Source organism: Moschus berezovskii, chromosome 12 (assembly GCF_049115385.1).
Source record: "Moschus berezovskii isolate FMDL1 chromosome 12, NW_MosBer_1.0, whole genome shotgun sequence".
NCBI lineage: Eukaryota > Metazoa > Chordata > Mammalia > Artiodactyla > Moschidae > Moschus > Moschus berezovskii.
The window spans coordinates 18,384,770-18,406,052 of NC_142471.1; the positions used below are offsets into that span (position 1 = coordinate 18,384,770).

At 42.1% G+C, this 21,283-nt stretch overlaps 1 protein-coding gene across 2 annotated transcripts in view; it reads left to right on the forward strand.

The window, feature by feature from the left end:
* The window catches only part of ARID5B (AT-rich interaction domain 5B), a 196,692-nt gene that overhangs the window by 160,941 nt on the left and 14,468 nt on the right, over positions 1–21,283 (forward strand). For both annotated transcript variants that reach the window (XM_055425649.2, XM_055425651.2), the window contains one exon: positions 8,628–8,725. In XM_055425649.2, coding sequence (XP_055281624.1) covers positions 8,628–8,725 — 98 coding nt within the window. The remainder of the gene's footprint in view (positions 1–8,627; positions 8,726–21,283) is intronic.

Genomic DNA, 21,283 nt, shown 5'->3' on the forward strand with positions numbered 1-21,283 from the left:
ATTTGGAGATGAGGAAAAGACTTACAGATGTGATGCCACTTGAGCAGAATATTGGAGAACAGATGGAATTTAGATGTGAAAGATTATGGTCTTCTACGGATGAGATAATCAAATGGGGAAACAAACAATGTAGGTAGAATGAAGTTGGGTATAGCAAGTTTGAGTAACTTAGAGTCACTAGGTGGCTGGGATAAATGACCATGAAGGGGAATTCAGAGGGAAGGATGGAGCCTAGGGAAGGAGGTCCTCGGATGCCGGCAGTGAGGGGTTGGGATCATGAAGATTGACAGCAAGTTAAGTGTTATGTTTTGCCACCTATATTGCCTGCACTGTATTTTGCTAGACAGAGTGGAGAGAAAGACTGGGCTGGGAAACATGGAAGACCAGATTGGCATCTGCTTTCCATCTGGTTACGTGCTTCACATCTCTTGAGCCAAGCCACAAAGGGGACTGGTGACCTGTGGGGCTGTCCTTTTCCTCCTTTCCTCTCTACTTCACCCTTCAGCTCCTTCATCCTTTGTTGGGTCCCTGCATTCTTCACAATATGCCACATTTTCCATCTCATCTCAAGCAGTGAATCTGTGTGACTATCTCACTATAAAATCTATATTTGAGGCCATAAACTGAATAAAACCAACTGGCGGGTTTTTTTTCCCCCTTCTTTTTTTCTTTCCCTCCTTCCTTTCTGAAAACTGCCTCTAATACCTGTTGGCCCTGCAGGCACTTGAGTTTGCCACTCTGATTTTACCTTTAAGCTTTTGAACCTCTGAAGTATAGAAAACATTTTTCTTTAGTATATTTTGACTATTGTGAGATGTTCAGTGGGGATTCGGTTTTGAAGTCAGTCCAGGAGATGTATTAATAATATCCAAAGTCTGAGGACTTAAGTTGTCATCACAGCCTTACTAGAGGATACTTATCTGTGAGATCATCTGATATCAGAAGCAAGTGTAGACTTGTCATTTAGAGCTCAAAAGAGATCTTGGAATCTTCTAGATCAGTGGTTCCCAGAGGCTGCTCAAGAACCGCAGCTCAAATTTTCAATGGGGAATTTTAAAGTGTAAGTAGTTTTCTAGGTCTTTCATATATTAACTTAGAGTCGGGCCTGGGCCTGAGAATTTGAGAATCCTTTTTTTTTTTTTTTTTTTCAAAAAAACCCAAAACTGCCCAGATTCTGTTAATTCAAAGCTAATGGTAACAATGATTATTATTAAACTTCAGGACTCCTATTTTCAAAATGAGGCCCCCATCTAAGTATCAAAGATTAGGAGGTTGTCTTCGGGCCATTACTAAATAAACACGATAAACATGCCAGAATATTAACATTCCTTGGCTCAAAAGCAGCACAAAGTTTCCAACGATTATTTTTCCATTTGGTAAAGTGGCAATCTAAATTGGGACTCGATGAGCTATTTTCATTTTGAATAAGGAAAACTGTAGCCCCCTCACATTTTTATTTTTCATGAATTGGCCTTTGTGCAGAAAAAGATCCTTGCCCTGCTCCATATATGGAAACTGAGGCACAAGGAGATGAAATGAATTGAATGGGGGTCATCCTGGCATTCTTCAAATTCTGAACTGCTGAGAATTTCGTGCACAATTATCTCAACCTCTGTAACATCATCACTAGGAGGAAGAAATTTATAAATTCTTTGTGTCTTGAATTCTCAGCAGTCTCTTATGTATATTTTTATGTATTGGGGGTGATGCTTTGGGGAAAGAAAAGATCTAATAACCTACCTTTATTGGTAGCATCTTTCAGTCATTTCTTTGAACTTAACACAAACCTTACCTGATACACCAACTAACTACTTGAGATTTTCTGATTCTTGAGAAAAATGTGTGACCTTAGAAGACGGGTCAAGAAGTCTGGAAGATGTAAATACTCAGTAATAGTAAAAACTTGCAAGTTTAAAATCTGTAGATATATTTCTTCTGCTGTTAACTTATGATTGGATAAAGAGATCTCTCTGGAATTCCTTCTGGTTATAAGAAGAGGCCATTTTAATTGGCTTGTTTTTGTTTGTGGTTATAAACTATTCCAAACCTTCTGGTTTGAATTGCGGATTATGGATTATTTCATTTTAGTCCTTCACAGCCCTCAAATTGAATTTTTTTTTTTTTAAAGAGCAGAAGTTCTATTTTAAGCCTTTATAGCATTCAACTAATAGCTATGTTCTCTTCTCTTGGCCTCTTCTGCCTTTGCTAGAAATACATATCGTGTCTCTGCATCCCTAGGTTTAGAGATCATAAACGTATTGAATGGATTTGATTTCCTTAAAAACATCATCTTGGCATTTTGATTGGTTGGCAATGAGACCTCTTCTTTAAAAATCATATATCTGATTTCTCCTTCCAAACATTTGAGAGTCTGGGTCACCTACAGTGGAGGAGGCAGAGCTGAATAAAGTTTTGCTGATGAGCTAAGAAGGTCTTCACTTCAGTGTCTGGTGAAGTAGTTAAGCCTTGCAGAGTAGCTTGGGGTATTACCAGCATGCAGCATGTTGACGGTGGCTTGCTAAAGTGATTTCCCTTTGGCTAAACATTTGATGGCGAGCCAGAGGCAATATTTGGAGAGAGGTAGAGTTGGGAACGGAGGAGCCTGGTAGGCTGCAGTCCATGGGGTCGCTACGAGTCAGACATGACTGAGCAACTTCACTTTCACTTTTCACTTTCACACATTGGAGAAGGAAATGGCAACCCACTCCAGTGCTCTTGCCTGGAGAATCCCAGGGACGGGGGAGCCTGGTGGGCTGCCGTCTATGGGGTCGCACAGAGTCGGACACGACTGAAGTGACTTAGCAGCAGCAGCAGAGTTGGGAAATGGGCTGAGTACATCTTATCCTAGAGGCAGAGGACCATGCAAGAGCAAGTGTGTTGCCTTCTAAGAATGTCAGCTCGCAGTCCCGCCTCTCCCCAGGGGTGAGACAGGACCACTATTTCACAACTGGAAGAAGCCACTTGTCTTCTTGCTGGAAAGATTAGGCCTTGACATCAGATTCTGGCTTTGACATCATTTCAAGACATCCTCTGAATCTAACCCTAGTTCTCTGGACAGACAAAGCCTCTTGCTTAATTCAAAATTCTCAAGGCCAAAGATGATGTCACATAGCTTTGAAAGGCTCCAGTTCCTGGAGTACTACCAGGAAAAAAAAGTCATCTTCCTTGAATTCAGCCCGCCCTCAAGGTGTCCTGAGAGAAAAAGGCTGTTTCTCACAACAGCCCGGGCAACACTGCTCACAGGCAAACTCTCCTTTTGACTTCCTAAATGCATGCTACACACCCTTACAAGCCATGCAGTAGTGGAAGCACTGTTGTCCTAAAAGTTTTCCAATGACTGTTTCCTCACGAGGCCACAAAATACCAAAATTATTTCATCCTAGTGACTCCAAAGGTAGGAAAATCAAGGCTCCAAGAATGTTTTGGGTTAAAATATTTTTCCACTTTTATTTTTAAAGTGACAGAACATTTTCATCAAATAAAATTAGAGGAGGCACAGATTCCTTTCCTACTCACTGGGTCCATTTTCTTCTCAAGGACTGGCATTGTTGAGAGTTAGTTTCAGGCCACTTTTAAAACACTACCTGAATTCTAAAGAGAGTTTAAAAACCACTTTCCAGTCTACCCCCTGTATCTGTGGATTCCACATCTGAAAATTCAACCAATCTTTGATCAGGAAAAAAAAAATAATTAATCCCAGAAAGTTCCAAAAAGCAAAACTTGAATTTGTCAAGCACTGGCAACTATTTATACAGCATTTACATGGTATTTCGTGTTATAGCTAATCTAGAAATGATTTAAAGTACACAGAAGGATGTACATAGGTTATATGAAAATTTTATATGAGACTTTGAGCATTCACGAATTTTGGTATCCACAGGGCAGGGGAGGTCCTTGGAAACAGAGGGGTGACTATTTAAAAGGAATGAAAACTTTGTGAATATGACAGGTGTAGAGATGCTGGGAGGGATTGGGGGTTGGAGGAGACGGGGACGACAGAGGATGAGACGGCTGGATGGCATCACCGACTCGATGGACATGAGTTTGAGTGAACTCTGGGAGTTGGTGATGGACAGGGAGGCCTGGCGTGCTGTGATTCATGGGGTCGCAAAGAGTCGGACACGACTGAGCGACTGAACTGAACTGAGAGTACTTTTCACAGTTTCTTGGGTGTTATCCACACTAAGGAGAGAAGTAACCAAGTGTCTTCAAAGTGAGGTTAAGTTTCATGTGTACCTAGACTGGCTTTCTTGGGTGTGGTCTGCTCGGTTTTCATCTTGCTTTATGGTTAAATCATATGGGATTATGATTCCTGCAAGATTGTGAACCCTTAAAAGCAGTACCATTTCTTTCTTTTTATGCCGTATCCCACCCTCAACCCTCCAGCCTCTCCTTCCGCCTCCGAGCCTCTGTACCCAGTACGGGCCCTAGAACAGTAGCAGCAGAAGACACGCTGCAGGAATCCCTACTGTCTAAGTGAGGCCCTTGACGGGGGGACAGGGGAAGCAAAATGGAAGAGAAGTCACCACATAGATGGAGTTTTTCTTTAGGAAGTAGAGAGCCAGAGTTCTTTGTATCCTTAAAAACCTAAAATAATGGGTCAGGTTGAAACATTAACATGACCAGGAAGCCTGAGGCTTTATGAACAGTTGATCAAACTGATTCCGCAGCTAGATCAAACTTTCCAGCTGAATGGGGCTGGGGGCCAGATACCAGGAGACAGACGCTGCTCATACCCCTGCTGCTGCTGCAGCTGCTAAGTCACTTCAGTCGTGTCCGACTCTGTGTGACCCCATAGATGGAAGCCCACCAGGCTCCCCCGTCCCTGGGATTCTCCAGGGAAGAACACTGGAGTGGGTTGCCATTTCCTTCTCCAATGTGTGAAAGTGAAAAGTGAAAGTGAAGTTGCTCAGTCGTGTCCGACCCTTAGCGACCCCATGGACTGCAGCCCACCAGGCTCCTCCATCCATGGGATTTTCTAGGCAAGAGTACTGGAGTGGCTTGCCATTGCCTTCTCCGGCTCATACCCCTAGATGGGTTTAAAGCTTACACAGATGCACGGAGGACAACAGAATAAGAACCCTGAGCAAAGGCACACCTAGGCACGACGAAAGCACGAATTAGAACAGAAGGCAGACGCACACAGGCGGGAGCATGGTGCCCAGGGCTGTCCTGGAAGGAGGGATCTGTCCTCCCCTCTCCCGTCACAGGGCTCTGCAGCCCCCTGTAGGTCTGGACAAGGCGAGAATCGAGACATTTCATGCTGTAGAGCCTATGGTCAGTGTTTGAATTAAAAGCGCATCTGGACACACAAAAAAGATGTATACCCAGGAGACCTGTGTACTTAAAACCATTTAGCAGTTGGAAAGAGCACATTTTATGACTTTCCTGTGGAAAGAAAATATCTCAAAATGGCCTGATTCATCTAGGCTGGCCAGTGGAAGCTCAGTAAACAGAGAGCCCAGTTCCTTAAAGGCCTGGCCCTTGTCTTTTCTCCACTGGTTAAAAAAAAAAAAAAATGAAACTGTATTTAAACAGCAGAATCTGCTAGTAGGGGGCTAACATAGGCCTCTAGCCAGCTGCACAGGGCTTATTAACGCCGAAGGGTGACTGATGCTGGCTTCCTGCTGCCACAGTTTCAGTCCTAGTGTGAGGAAGACTTTGTTTTTGTTGCTTTTGATAATTCATTATTTATTCTCAAAGAAGTTTTGTCATTTCTGTGATAGGCAAGTGTTTAACAGGGCATACCTCAGTTCGGATGATAGATTGTGGGTGGGGAGCATGGCCAGTTTCCACACATTACATATCCCTGTCAGCAGTGGCCTCTTGTTCACTGCCTTTTTCACAATCAGTATTCCTTTGTTTATATATTTGGTCATGTGTTGATTTTTGGAATCTGCCACTAGGATGCAGGCATCTCAGGTGCTGGGTTTGCACTGCGGCCACCCAGCTGCTGGCACAGAACCCAACAAGTGGGAGATGTTCAGTAAATGTTTGGTGAGTGGATGCATGGGTGAATAGACAGATTCTGATCAAATTGGGACTTATCCATGATTTAATGGTGAATCTCTGTTTGTAGAGGCACAAGTGGGCAGGGTGGCAGCAACCACAGTTCTAACAGAAACTTTGAGAGAGTAACATCTCAGAGAGCTATTAACCCAGCCCCCTTCCTTAGATTCTTGCTGACCTTCTAGCTGTGCTATTTTCCCACTAGTGAGAATTTTAGAATTTGTAGCAAAAGCAATGGTTCCCGCAGTTATCTCCCTCATTTGAGGCAAAAGGTCCCTGGAGTTCTGTATTATCACCCTGCTACACCATTCACCAGGTCATTCTGATATGGAGGCTGCTTTGACGTAGTGGAAAAAAGTCAGCTCTTGGGACCATAAGACATCAGTATGAGTCCCGTCTTTCCCACTCTGCTGCTGTGTGTCCTTAGGCAAATCATGCAACCTCTCTGAGACTTGTTTCCTTTGTCTGTGAATGAGATTCCTGTAGGCTGCCTCACAGGCTGATAGGAGGATTAAATGATATCGTGGATATGAAAACTCTTTACAAAATAGAAAATACAGGGCACATCAGAGATACAGGATGACAAGAGTGATGATTTCTTCTACAGTGACCACAGGAACACACACCATCTTGTTTCCTAGCCCTGCGGGACTCCCCAGAGCTGCCACCTCATCTGAGGGAGGGAAATATGGAGATTTGTTTAAGGGCGTTCATATTCTAAGAGCTCTGAGGAATAATGTAGATACTTGGAAGAAGGGTATCCTGTTTCTTCTGTACACAGGTCTAGAATAGACCAACCTGTAACTGTATTATTTAAAAGGTTGGAGGGAGACTGTAATTAAATATAAAATAATTACCAAAATATGTATTTTGAGTATTTTTAAAGGGCCTTGAAAACATTTATTATTATAATCTAAACCAAGCTACAAATACAGGAGGATTTTTAGTTATACCTGCTAGTAGATGTAAGGGGTGGTTCAGTCTAATGAGAACTATTGAAACAAATTGATTTAAGAATGCTTCATGGGAAGTGAACAATGGGCAACACACACCGTCACGAGGTCCTACTTGGGCCTGTTAAGAAGGGCTTATGGAAGTGAAGGGGTTCTTTTTATTTGAAAGGGGTACCACTTAACCGATGATATTTAAACACCCGTTTCCTCCTTAGTTCACAATTATGGAGCCCCTGGTTACACACTGAGTTTTTTTTTTCACGCCTCCAGCCCTAAGTGAACTCCACTGTCAGCTCTGCGGGTGTTTTTCCAAAGATGCCTCCTGTTCTGCTTGTTTTAAGTACCACCGGCACCTCTGCCACACCCGGCTCCCTACACATTCCAATAACAAGAGTTTTCTCGGAGCCCTGTTTGGAACCGTTCACAAGGATCTCAGAACTTGCTCTGTCTCTCCATTTTCAAGGAAGCAATGGATTGCTCATATGTAGTAGATGATATGGTTTCCCCAAAGTAATCATTTGCCAGATCATACATCTGTTATTTTGTTAAAATCTTAATTTATATATAAAAATAAAATTAAAGAAAAACAAGCCCATAGTGTGCCTTTCAGTATATTGCAAGCTGTTTGTTTTTATTCACCCAACTCAGTGAAATACGGACCTTACATTTTAACTTTGGAATATGTTAACTTGCATAGGGTTTCATCAATATCCCATTTTCCTGACCTGAGGGAAGAAAAATAAACAGCTTGTGACATAAGACAGTTTAACATTTTGGTTTTGTTCTGGTGGTTAGCATAGCTGGCATAAAAATACAGCCTGAGAGGACTAGAAATTTCATAACCAACTTGATCATTTTAATTAATCTGTATAGTAATTTAAGTAGGTAGCAATGGCAAGCCACTCCAGTACTCTTGCCTAGAAAATCCCATGGATGGAGGAGCCTGGCAGGCTGCAGTCCGTGGGGTCGCTAAGGGTCGGACACAACTGAGCGACTTCACTTTTCACTTTCACACATTGGAGAAGGAAATGGCAACCCACTCCAGTGTTCTTCCCTGGAGAATCCCAAGGGACGGGGGAGCCTGGTGGGCTTCCGTCTATGGGGTCACACAGAGTCGGACACGACTGAAGTGACTTAGCAGCAGCAGCAGCAACACATCACAATAGTTTAAAAATCAGAAGATACAGCAGTATGTTTTATGGAAATTCTGTGTTTACCTGTGTACTGAGCCACTCATTACCATATCCCTCAATTCTGAGGGATGTTAATTCTGATTCATTTAAATGGATATACTAAGACATATTTTAGCTGAAATTCTGTATTTTGATGCTTTAATCACATTATATAAAGGAACAGAGTATGCATGTGGGACCTTGGGCGCAAATAACTACATGAATATCCAGGGAGATATCTTCAATAAAAATGCTCTAAGGGTGACAAAGTATAGAGCCCAAAGCAGAATTCCATTTTTACTGTAAAGAAAAGTGCTAAAAGTGAGATCTTACTGGAAGCCCATGAGTCTCCCCACAGACCCATTTGGACTTCTTTGTTTCTGGGTTTCCAGGACAGGCTGTTGTTCTCTTCTGACTGTTGCATATGCATTGAATCCTGGCACTGCGAATCTCTTATGATGCAAGACTGAATTTCTCATTGCCACTTTTTCAGATAACAGCCCGCCGTCAGTGGAAACATATTTATGATGAGTTAGGTGGTAATCCTGGGAGCACCAGCGCCGCCACTTGTACCCGCAGGCATTATGAAAGGTAAGACACCCTTTCCCGAAAAGTCGTTGCTTAATGAAAAGTGTGTTAATTCAAAGTTAACGGGTCAAGCATAAGACCTTTGAGGAAACAGGAAACATCCATCCTTGGCATTTTACTTTGCATACTGCCATGTGATTTTTAGGGGACCTGGCTTTCTCTGGTTACAGGAGCTAATAGAATTAGATGTTCTTCTAGTTTGGTTTTATCCTATAACCCTGTCTGACAATACTGATACTTCCCCCCCACCACAAGCATGGATTATTCAGTATGTTCTGTGTACTCTGTAGGTTCATTCACTATGAGAACTTTCAGCTTCTGGAAAACAAGTCTGCAGTATTACTGTGGAGTTGCCATGTAACTGTATAAGCATAGAAATGTATTAATGTTGAAAGTGCTAATATTGAACAGTACGCATTTCTTTAATGAGAAACTTGGTCCCAGATACGCTCTGTTGTCTTTTTCCCCATCTTGGTGTTTTCCTTCTGAGCTTTGACCAGGGAATCCTTTCTTGCCAAGCTCTGTATAGTTTGGTTTTGTGATAATTTCAGCTTCTTTCAGAAAGGAGATGATGATAATATGCAAATGAGAAATAATGCCAAATGAGCATACTGTGTGGGTTGTATCCATGGGAAATTTCCCCTTTGCATTGGGACTGTGTGCCCCACAAAATTGAAGACCAGTTAGGATAAATCAGGTGTTATCATTGGTCTGTGTTTTCAGTCCATATTCGTTTAGGTCATACCAACTTCCTTATCGCTGGCATATCCCTGCAGAAGTCCGGACAGACTCAGCTTCTTGGTTTCACATTCAGAGCTTGTGAGATCCAAGCAGAGGTGTCTGTGTGTGTTTTTCATAATGGCCATGGATGGGATGAAGTCAAGACACAGCTGAGCAAATGGGCCATATAGCTTGCTCCTTTGAAAAGTACAACACACGTGCTAAATTGAATGTTGCTCTTCACATCATCAGTTACCATCCCAGCTTCACCCCATCTCTGGATCACACAAATGCATCTTCAGATAACGTCACCGCACACACCAGCTCTTAGTCATATTTCAAGTCCAACTGTATTTTTATCTGCACTGCACTTTACAGAGTCCCTTTTCATATGGCCATTCGGTGAAACTTACAATGTTTTTATAGGTATAATCATAGTAAATTAAGTTGGGTTTAGAGCCCCATGAAAAAGCCTCACAAACTATTCCCAAGAAACTACTTTGACAGTGATATAATCCAGAAAGATTTTTTTTAATTGATAATGGAAATTCAAATTACTGTTCATAGCATTGTTGCAGTATACTGCATTGTTGTTGTTTTTTTAAGTGAGTGTATTTCTCTCAGTATTTAATACAAAAGACCACACTCTCACTGCAGCTAGTGAGTACAGCACTGAAGTTCTAGTACTGGCATCTTGGGTGAGTGTTCTGTCAGTGGCATCTGAGGTATCAGAGTCCTCTTGTTTGGATCATGAGTCAAAGCTTTAATCAAAACATTTTCGTTAGAAACACTGTCTCTACTTTCAAACAGTTTTTATTATGATAGTGAACCTCCCTTAGCTTCATGTGCAAATGTCCCCAACATGTGACCCATCACACTTAAAAACCAGATAGTGATTAAAATTTGAGAAAGGAGTGTTATCTCAGCTGTGAGCTAGCTCAGCTCATGGGAGTGAAAAAGTAATCAAATGTATCACAAAGCGTCACATGGTCAAAAACAGATAAAGTTCGGGATAGAAAAAGGCTTGGATTTAATAGCAGCAGGTACATGTGTATGGTTGTGTGTTTAATTTACTCAGGCAGTTGTGTGTATAAAAATAGCTTCAATCTCAAATGCCAAGATACGTTCTTTTGAAGGTTGTGTACTTTGTATTATGATTTACCTCTTCCTGGAGTAGCAGAATCCCACATGCCTGCAGTCAGTCAAAATGGAAAATTCTAATAGAAGTACCTCCAACTTCAGCAACTAAAAAGCATTATTAAAGATTTTTAGAGATTTTTCTTCTCTCATTCTTGGGAGCAGAATTCATAAAGCTTTGGTCTCCCACTGGAATAAATTTTTTGAAAAGCTATGTCAGTTACTCTTCCAAATCTAGAATTTTCTTTGGTCATTGTATCAGTCAGGATCCAGGGAGGAAAATAAAAATTCACAGTTAAGTATTCAACAAAAAGAACTTACTATAGGGAATTGCCTAAACAAGTGGTGTGAAGCAGTCCACTCACAGAGGCACTAACCATAGGTTTCCTAGGACTGAGAGAATAAAGAGCTTATGTTATCACCAACCAGAAGTTGGGACAGTGGTCTCAGCAGACTGGGGTTCAGATCCCTCACAGGTAGAGGCACCCAGTGAGTGCTGGTGCTTCAGGAGCTCAAGGCGGGCACTGTGGAGCTGGATGCAGGTGGCTGATGCCAGACCATCTCAGAGGACACTGTTCAGGGACAGCTGAAAGAAGCGAGAGGCTGGAACCAGCAGCTGCTACTAAGTTACTGCTGGCTTGACACTGAAAGGAAGGGCAAGCAAAATGGGGGGCAGTCCCTTCTCCCTTGCCCTGGCCTGCAAGGACCATTTGCAGAACCCCAACAGGAAGATGGCTCACAAAAGAGACTTGGAATTTGTGTTGTCCCAATCCCAGTATCACCAAGCAGAGCGCAGAAGAGTAGGTTTGGAGCTGAGAGACAGCAGTCAACTATGTGGGGGGGGGGGGCACATGGCACCTCAACAGAGAAATCGCTGTACAGAACCTGAAACCCAGGTTAGAGCACAGCTGTTGCCGGGTGATTAGCAAGGTCATCATCCCGGTTCCTGGCATTTTCTTTTATATAATTTTTATTTTATATTGGAGTATAGTTGATTACAAAGTTGTTAGTCCCTGGTGTACAGCCAAGTGATTCAGTTAAACATATACGTATGTCCATTCTTTTTCAGGTTCTTTTCCCATATAGGTTACTACAGAATATTGAGTAGAGTTCCCTATGCCATACAGCAGGTCCTTTTGATTATCTATTTTATATATAGTAGTATGTATAGTTTAATCCCAAATTCCTAATTTATCCCTTCTCCCACAGTTCCGTTTGGAACCGTAAGTTTGTTTTTGAAATCTGTATCTGTTTTGTAAGTAAGTTCATTCATATAATTTTTTTTAAATTCTATTCATAAGTGATATGTCTTTTTCTGATTCACTTAGTATGGTAGTCTCTAGGTCCATTCATATTGCTGCAAATGGTATCATTTCAGTCTTTCTGTGGCTGAGTAATATTCCATTGTATTTTGTACATTTTCTTTATCCTTTCCTCTGTGGACGGACATTTAGGTAGCTTCCATGTCTTGACTCTTGTAACAGTGCTGCAGTGAGCATTGGGGGTGCATGTATCTCTTCAAATTACGGTTTTCTCCAGATACATGCCCAGGTGTGGGATTACTGGATCATATGGCAATTCTTAGTTTTTAAAGGCACCTCCATACCATTGTCTGTAGTGGCTGCACCAGTTTACATCTCCACCAACAGGTGGGAGAGTTCCCTTTCCTCCTAACTCTCCAGTATCTGTCGTTTGTAGACTTTTTTGATGATGGCATTCTGACTGGTAAGAAGTGATACCTCACTGTAGTTTTGATTTGCATTTCTCTAATAATGAGTGGCGTTGAGTATCTTTTCATATGCCTTTTGGCCATCTTTCTGTCTTCTTTGGAGAAATGTCTGTTTAGATCTTCTGCACTTTTTTTTGATTGGGTTATTATTTTCATATAGAGCTGCATGAGCTATTTGTATATTTTGGACATTAATCCCTTGTCAGTCACTTCATTTGCAAATATTTTCTCCCATTCAGTGGGTTGTCTTTTCTGTTTTGTTTATGGTTTCTTTTGCTGTACAAAAGCTTTTAAGTTTAATTAGGTCCCGTTTGTTTCTGTTTGTTTTTATTTTTACTACTCTAGGAGGTGGATCTGAAAAGATGCTGCTGTGATTTATGTCAAAGTGTGTTCTGCCTATGTTTTCCTGAAAGAGTTTTATAGTAGGCATTTCCTTTCACCATCTAAGTTTTGCATTGTTGTGGTCACTATAATGAATAATTAATCATTTATAATAGTTTACATCAGTCATCTGCAAATTTTGGTAGGTTTGTGTTGTTGTTTTTTAATCAGACTGTACTTCCCATCATGCCACTCTCACTTATTTGAACTATGTTTTCAAAGGAATCATCCATACTCCTGTGTTATGTGGTGGGGAGAAATGTCTGGGAATTGCTGCCCTCAATGTCTTCTCTTTGATGTTTCTGCCAAAGAAGGGAAGAGTACACCCAGATCTGCCCTGGAACCTGAACCATTTATGCTTAGGTGTGTTGGGTGATACTGGCAGATTTCCTTCATTCTTGCGAGTTATAGGCTGTGCTCGCACAATTAAGACAGAAATCACTAGGCTGGGGAAAGGCCATCGTATTCAGGGCTCACGGAGTTGTGAAGGGCCAGGCTTTTGTGAGCAAACCTCTAGTCTGGAGATGCCCTTACAGTCTGATTGGCGTTCGTGCTCTGCTGCCAGTTTACCTGGCCTCTCAGTTTCACTCTAATCCAGAGACTGGCTCCTCCTCCTATTTCCCTACCGCCAACTTTGCTTTCCTAGAAGATGGAGAAGCAGTGAGTGATTACTACGCATTATCCACTGATTTATTTTTCACCCAGTGTGGTTCATGTTTCCAGTAAATGTTTTCTTTTTTCAACAAGAAAAAAGTAGCTGGTTCCTCAGTAAATGTTACTTGTATATTAGTTGGACACTTTTGGTTTATTAATGAGTGTAATAATGAAAGTACAGGTTGCTGAATAGAATCAGTGTTTTTATTTAAGGCATAGCAGAAATGGTACAATGCCTGTGTATGCATCATTGTCGCTGAAGGCCTGACTTGTCCAAAACTTGCCTCTGATTGGTTTAAAGCAAATAGGTCCAAGCACTTCATAAAAATGTCCTTGTCAGCCTAGTTTTGCTTCCAAACCTATTCATCTCTGTCAGTTTTTAATATTAGTAACAGGTTCCTGGCCACAGTCCATTAGTACTGTACTTAATTGCTCGTGTTACAGATGATCACTAATATAAAAAGCATTAATGTTTCCCCATCGAAAGACTTGCTGTGTAGATATCTCAACTCAGCAAAGCTTATGAAGTGTGGTTATTCTAGACACTTCTTGTTCAGGATTTATAGATAAAATTACTGCAGATTACAATGCAAAGAAAAATACCCACCTCCTCCTGTGCAAGACAATTCTAGGTGGAACATTTTATTCTAGGTGGAACATTTTCTTTCTTGTCCAACTCTTTATTTAAGATGCCCCAAATCAGTTTCTTTTATCAGTAAGGCAACAAGAAAGGTAAATGGTTACCTTTACAGAGTTCTCTTAGCTTGATTTTCTGGCGTAGTAATTCATTTTAAAGGCTGTTTTCACATGCAGATTTGTTTTCTTTTTCTTTTAATGTTTTTTAAGCACGTGCAAGGGGGGGAAAGTCTTTACACAGAATACCAGATTACTGGTTTTAATTTTCCTGAATAAATTACATGGTCTGTTTCTATGGAGCACATGAAGCTGTTACTAGGGATTTTAAAAGGAGCATTAAGACAGAAGTACTTTATGATGTGCTTTTCTGAGTACTTAGAAAATCAAAATCATAAACAAATGTATTTGTGGGGGAAATGAACAATTATGCCTCATCTTCTTGCATATGTAATGCCCAATTTCCAATTCTACCCCTTTGCTTTGCCCATAAGCATTCCTTGGGTGAGACTGTCATGCCGCTGGCTTCCTTTGCAGTTACTTGTTGGGGCTGGGGGGATTATGAGCTGCACCTAAGCCCCATGCATTTGGCCAGAGCCCAAGTGACAGTGAGCTGCAGCCTCGGCCTTTTTCTCTCTGAAGGTGGAACCCAGGATGTGGGAGGTTCACGTTTTGAGTTAAGAATGTGCTTTAAGGTAAAATGCCAAAAATACATCAGGTTCTAAGGAACTCAGCTAGTCATATTGTGGGAAAAAGCCAAGGGAAGGGGAGTTACAGTACTGTTCATGTCTAGGACAAGATGTGGGGTGTTCTTGCTCATTTTGATGCCCTTGAAGTTAATCAGTACACAGTTCCGAAGGCCACAGGCAGTCTGCATGGATCTCAGGCAGCCTCTAGCAATCCTCTAGACAGTGTTACTCAAGTGAGGCTCTCCTGTGAACAGGGCAGCACTGAATAAGCATTGAGACACTTACATAGCAATTTACCAGCATAATTTTGTGTGTGTCTAATTTTTTTTAAAATGAGGCTATGCACTTTGTATGTCTTTTAAAATTTTCATTTCCTGCTAATTCTTTTCTATAATGTTATTTGCTCAGTCATGTCCAACTCTTTGCGATCCCATGGACTGTGGCTCGCCAGGCTCCTCTATCCATGCAGTTCTCCAGGCAAGAATACTGGAGTGGGTTGCCATTCCCTTCTCCAGAGGATCTTCCCAACCCAGGGATCGAACTCGGGTCTCCTGCTTTGCAGGCAGATTCTTTACCGTCTGAGCTACCGGGAAGATCCAGTTCCTTTTTATGGTATTTTACAAATGTATCAGTCGGAAATAGGAAATCCAGAGTCACTGGAGCAGCAACGCTCCACATCAGTGGTCGCAAACTCACATGTTGGTGGGGGCAGGTAGCATGGTGAGCACAGGCAGCCCAGGCTGGGCATCAGGAAACCGGTACACACAGCCCGGCCAGGGAGGCCCAGTGGGACCAGCTGACACTTGCTGCCTTCAGAGGATGCAGTCTCAGTGCTTCCAGACCTTCCATGTCTTAGAGATAATTTTTATGTGAAATCACTCAACTTACAAATATTGGCTCCAATATTTCTGAAAATATTTTATGTAAACTAAACACACCTGTGAGCGCAATGTAGCCTGCTGGCTGCCCTGTTGTGCGAGGACTGAATGACTTCTGGTGCTGAGCTCATCCAGTCTCTGCTTAGACGCCCTGCAGTGGGAGGGCAAGGAAGGCACTCTTCATCTGTACCCTCTTCCTCAAACTGAGCAAGACACCTGTGGCTTCCCATCGACCCTACCTTACCTTCTGGGGCTGACTTATTCCACATGCTCCATTTTCTCGGTGATGGGCCTTCATATGCTTGGCAAAGCTCCTCTCACGTCACGTTTTCCTGTTCCATTCATCCAAGCCTCAGGGCACAGTTTATGGGCTTTCACCAGCTTGGCTTGCTCCCATGTAAATGCCTCCCATTCGTGTCACTCAGAAGATCCAAAGCTGTTCCAGATGTTGCATATAGTATTTCCTGGGATGAGGGCAGTGTCAGTCTTATCAACAGTGCCTAAGGTGACTTTTGAAATTGGTAAGAAGCCCACTCCTATTGTCCAGTTTCTTTTTCTTGGGTGGGATAGATTTACCATTTGATTGATTATCTTTTTCCTTTGCTATTGCCCTCAAGAGCCAATTGGTGTTTTCTGAACATCTACCAAGATTGGGTTGCAAACAATGAGGAGGTGCCCATGCTACCAGTCTGTTAAGGGAACATGATGATGTTTCCTAAGAACCGAGGCTTAGTCTCAGAATTCTCAGTATGGCGTCTCATTAGAACAGGGAGGTGCTGTGACCTTTGGCTTACCTATCTTATCATATGATGGAACTTCTAGTCCATACATACATGCTGCTGCTAAGTCACGTCAGTCGTGTCCGACTCTGTGTGACCCCATAGGCAGCAGCCCACTAGTCTCCCCTCCCTGGGATTCTCCAGGCAAGAATACATACATGAAAAAGGGTTAAATACTTAAGGCTATAAAAACCTTATGTTCAGTTCAGTTCAGTTCAGTTTAGTCACTCAGTTGTGTCTGACTCTCCGCCCGCGACCCCATGAATCACAGCACGCCAGGCCTCCCTGTCCATCACCAACTCCCGGAGTTCACTCAAACTCATGTCCACAGAGTCGGTGATGCCATCCAGCCATCTCATTCTCTGTCGTCCCCTTCTCCTCCCGCCCCCAAATAAGTTAGTGAAAGTGAAAGTCGCTCAATCATGTCTGACTCTTTGCGACCCCATGGACTTTACAGTCCATGGAATTCTCCAGGTCAGAATACTGGAGTGGGTAGCCTTTCCCTTCTCCAGAGGATCTTCCCAACCCAGGGATCAAGCCCAGGTTTCCCGAATTGCAGGCAGATTCTTTACCAGTTAAGTCACAAAGTAATAGAGATCAAAGAAAGAAGAGAATTTTCAAATGAAATGAGCGAAGTCTTTCAGAGGAATCTAGAATTTGAACTGAATTTTTTTTGTATTGAAGTATAGTTGATTTACAATGTTGCATTGATTTCAGGTATACAGCAGAGTGATTCAGTTATAAAAATACACATATTCATTCTTTTTCTTATATAGGTTATCTCAGAACATTGACTTCCCTGTGCTATACAGGGATTCTTGTTTGATTATCTATTCTATATATAATAGTGTGTGTATATGTTCATCCCAAGCTCTTGATTTATCCCTCCCCACCATGTTTCCCCTTTGGTAACCATAAGTTGTTTTGGTACCTGTAAGTCTGTTTTTGTTTTGCAAATAAGTACATTTGCATCATTTAAAAAAATAAATTCTACATTTAAGTAATATCATAAGATTTTTGTTGTTCTCTGACTTAACTTCACTCAGTATGATAATCTCTAGGTCTATGTATGATAATCTCTCTGTCTGTGCATGTTGTTGCAAAAAATATTATTTCATTCTGTTTTATGGCTAATATTCCATGTATATATGTACATCTTCTTTATCCATTTCTCAGCTGATGGACATTTAGATTGCTTCCATGTCTTAGCCGCTGTAAATAGTGCTGCAGTGAACATTGGGGTGCATGTATCTTTTCAAATATGATTTCTTCTGGGTGTATGCCCAGGAGTGGGATTGCTGGATCATATGGTAGTTCTATTTTTAGTCTTTTTAGGAACCTCCATACTGTTCTCCATAGTGGCTGTACCAGTTTATAAACTGGATCTTAAAGTGATTAGGTTAGAATCTAAGGTAGATCACTGTATACTGCTTAAAATAATTCGGTTGTAGAACTCAAAAACAATAAAGAAACTATATTTGAGGGCAAGGACCAGGTGGTATTAGCTTTCCTTGAGACTTACCAGTGCACCCAGTACAGCAACATGAACATATCGAGAATGAATTAAATCCAAACAAAAAGGACCATTTCCTGTAGGATATGTGTACAAAGAAGTAGGGAACGAGGTGCTGGAAGGGGCTGGCAGTAGAGTTCTAAGGCTGAATTTCCAAGCTGGATGCACCAAAGGCAGGTATTACAGTTGATCCTCTCAGCGTCTGTTCAGTCTCCTGCCTTGAGGTCCAGCGGGGAGAGCATGCGCTGTCCTCATCCATTTTGGGTCAGCCAGTCTGTGGACTTGGCGTCTTCTTTGTAAACACTGTCTTGGTAACGGGGGCTCTGGCCTGGGGCACTTCTGTAACATTGCCACTCAGGCACTCTCACCTCCCTTTTCCCCACACCCACAGAAGGCCCTTATCGGCAACCAGCAGCCACCCAAACTGTTATAAGACACAGTGTTGAGATATAAGCAGACTAAGGTATTGCTGTTGCTTTTTCAATGGTACCCCCTCAGGCTTGTTCTTATAAGGGACCTGAACTGGGTAAATGTAAGCCCTTAGGCCTGGAGCAGCTTCTCATCAGTAAAGAATCTCTCCCCAAAGGACGGTCAGGTAATTTCATAAGAGCACCTCTCTGTATCGCTCAACATGCCTAAAATGCTCTGATAACTTTCCAATGCCTGGATTTTTCAAGAAACTTTTAAAAAGGAAAACAAAACCGTAGCCAGGGCCTGGAGTAGAAAAATTGGTTTCTGTTTTTTAAAAAATGAAAAAACAAACAACAGCCTTTGAAAAATCTCTCTTTAAAAATTCTTAAATTTGCCTCTAAATGCAAGTTGTAATTATTAGAAGTTGGAGTTTACACTGTTGAGTGTAAAAACACCCTCAGGCACAAACTAATCAAGTGTGTATGTCATGCTATAAACTACAGCAAGTTCTTTGTTTGACCCAAAAAAGGCTTGCCAAACAGCAGTTTTTTTGTCAAGTTCCTTTATTGTCTCATTTTTGTTTTCTTGCTACTCCCCCCACCCAACCCTCTTTGAACTTCACTGTAGTATTCAAGAAACTTTGCAGATTCCAGGTTTTATTGATAGTTTTCATCAAGCATGAATTTAAATTTGAGAATAGATTAGGTATCTTAGCCCTTTTTCTTTTTGATAAATAACAAGAGGTTTCTGCTTATGATTTTCTGTCCTCGGGGCTTTATCATTAAGATTAAATAACTGTATTCTCAAGCATGCCACTGCACAAACATCTTTTCAATTATGTGAGTAACAGATGCCTTCACAAAGGAACTATTGAAAATTCAGAAAGCATGTTTCCAAAAAAGAAAGGGGAAAAAAAAGTATCAGATGACAGAAGAATGTAATTGTTTACCATTAAAATATATCCTTAACTCTTCCACTGAAAACCTCTTGGAACATTTTGTTTTCGTACAAGTTATTACAAAGTTGGATCAAAATGATACATGTTTGGGGAGATTGTTGAACATTTTAGAAGCTCTGGAACCTGTGGTATCTCACTTACATGGGAATTCAGTGCATTAGTTGTTTATCTGCGTTCACATATGGACACTGCCTGCTTTCATGGGGAAAGGTGGTATACATCATGTTGAAAATACTATAGTTATATTTGTCTATTATTCTTGAAATAATGTTCATCTGCCCTTGAAACAGATCCATGCAACTTGATTCTGAGACAGTCATTGTTTTTGAATTGAGAAGAATTGTTACCATGTTTGCTGGGGCATTGTGGAAGCCTGGGTTGCTATTTGCCATCCATGCCCTCTGTTGTGAGCACATGTTTTAATCCCTGGGATGTAAAGTCAGCCTTTCTTAAATCCATGGCAACTTTCTTCAATGTGGTCTTCATGGAAAGCTATGGGACTGACTAATGCCAGTCTAGACCCTCTTAGAAGAAGCAAGGAGGCACTGCAGGAGTAAAACACGAGGTGTGGAGGCCATGGAACCTCAGATGGGGTGAAAGTTAAGGGCTGCAGGCTGGGGTTAGTGGGAGATGTGATTCCCGAGTTTCTCTTACTGTCTAGCATCAGGTTGTGCCGGGTACATCCAGGGTTACCACCTTTTGGAGAGGCGTGGCGTGGTTATCCTGGCGTACTGGACGAGTAGTGTGGCCAGTGCTCCAGCCATTGGGCTGCTCCAGTGGGACTGCAGTGGCCCTTGGTGGAATGGCCACGTGTGTATTCTGTAGGTCTGCTGGCTCTGAGAAAAGGAGGGCGCTCACCCTGATTCTGCCTGAGGAGCGTGGACGTCCCTTAACCCAGGGGCGATCATTTCGGTATCTTCCCACTGTTGGTGCTTCCCAGGTAATTTCTGAAGATACACAGCTACCTTGCTGAGGTGAAGACAGGCCAGAGGCAGATCGTATTTGAACTCAAACTTTGGCAGACAATAGCTATATGCTTTTCACTAGTCCTTTAGTAGTTATTTCACACTTAACAAATAGATGATAAGGTATACAAAGTGCCTGGTGTTATTAGGAACTTAATACATGACCCAGCTGCTATTAATACTGTAATGCCTAATCAATATGTAAGACAACCAGAAGTTTCTTTCCCCACGCTCCAACCTCATCCCCTACCCCCACAGCCCACGTAACTTCAGTTCAGGGACCTTTCATCCTGGACCTTCGTCTGTCACACTGACCCTCCTTCATCAGAGTCAAGCCACCGACTTGATGGATCCCAGCACGTCTTTCCTTTCATTGCTTAGTTAGCTTCACAGTCACTCCACGACTACTGGAAGGTATCAGAGTCATCAGTGGGCCTAAGAAACACCCCTCCTGCCACTTCCAGGGGCAAATGGAGACTATTAGTGTCTTCAAAAGGTCTTCATCTTCGGCTTCCCCCTGAGTAAGAAATGAAGCCCCTGGTAAACTAATCACTCTCTTAAGGAAGGGATTTCTCTGAAGACAAGTGGTCATGTTCTGTTGTTAATGTCGCGGAGAGTCGGACACGACTGAGCGACTGAACTGAACTGAACTGCATACCTTTTTGGTATCTTAGGGTAGAATATAAATGATGCTCTTTATACCTACTTCCTTTGCAAAGAGCTCTGGTCAGTTTACCCTTGGTAGTTCATGGCTTAACCTCAGTCTTTCACACAGAACCTACGTTGAGTTCTCCCACCATGTTCTTTGCTCAGGTGGGTCCTGCCATTGACTTGTTCTCCCTGGCCTGCCTGTCAGCATGGCACCTCCTTCCATGGTTTGCTGTTGAAAGCTTTGCACTCACATCTTCCTCTGCTGGAAGGTGACACCAAAGTCCTGTTTCTCATCTCTCTCTGTTACTGACACTTTGCTCCCCACACACTGCACACCGATTCTTTCTGCTCCACTGAAGCTCACACTGTAAAACGGTAGAGATCTTCATCCAGAGCCCACATTTGTCTTAGACGGAGCTTGGCTTATACAAGGACAGGGAAGAACAGCACAATTACCGTTATA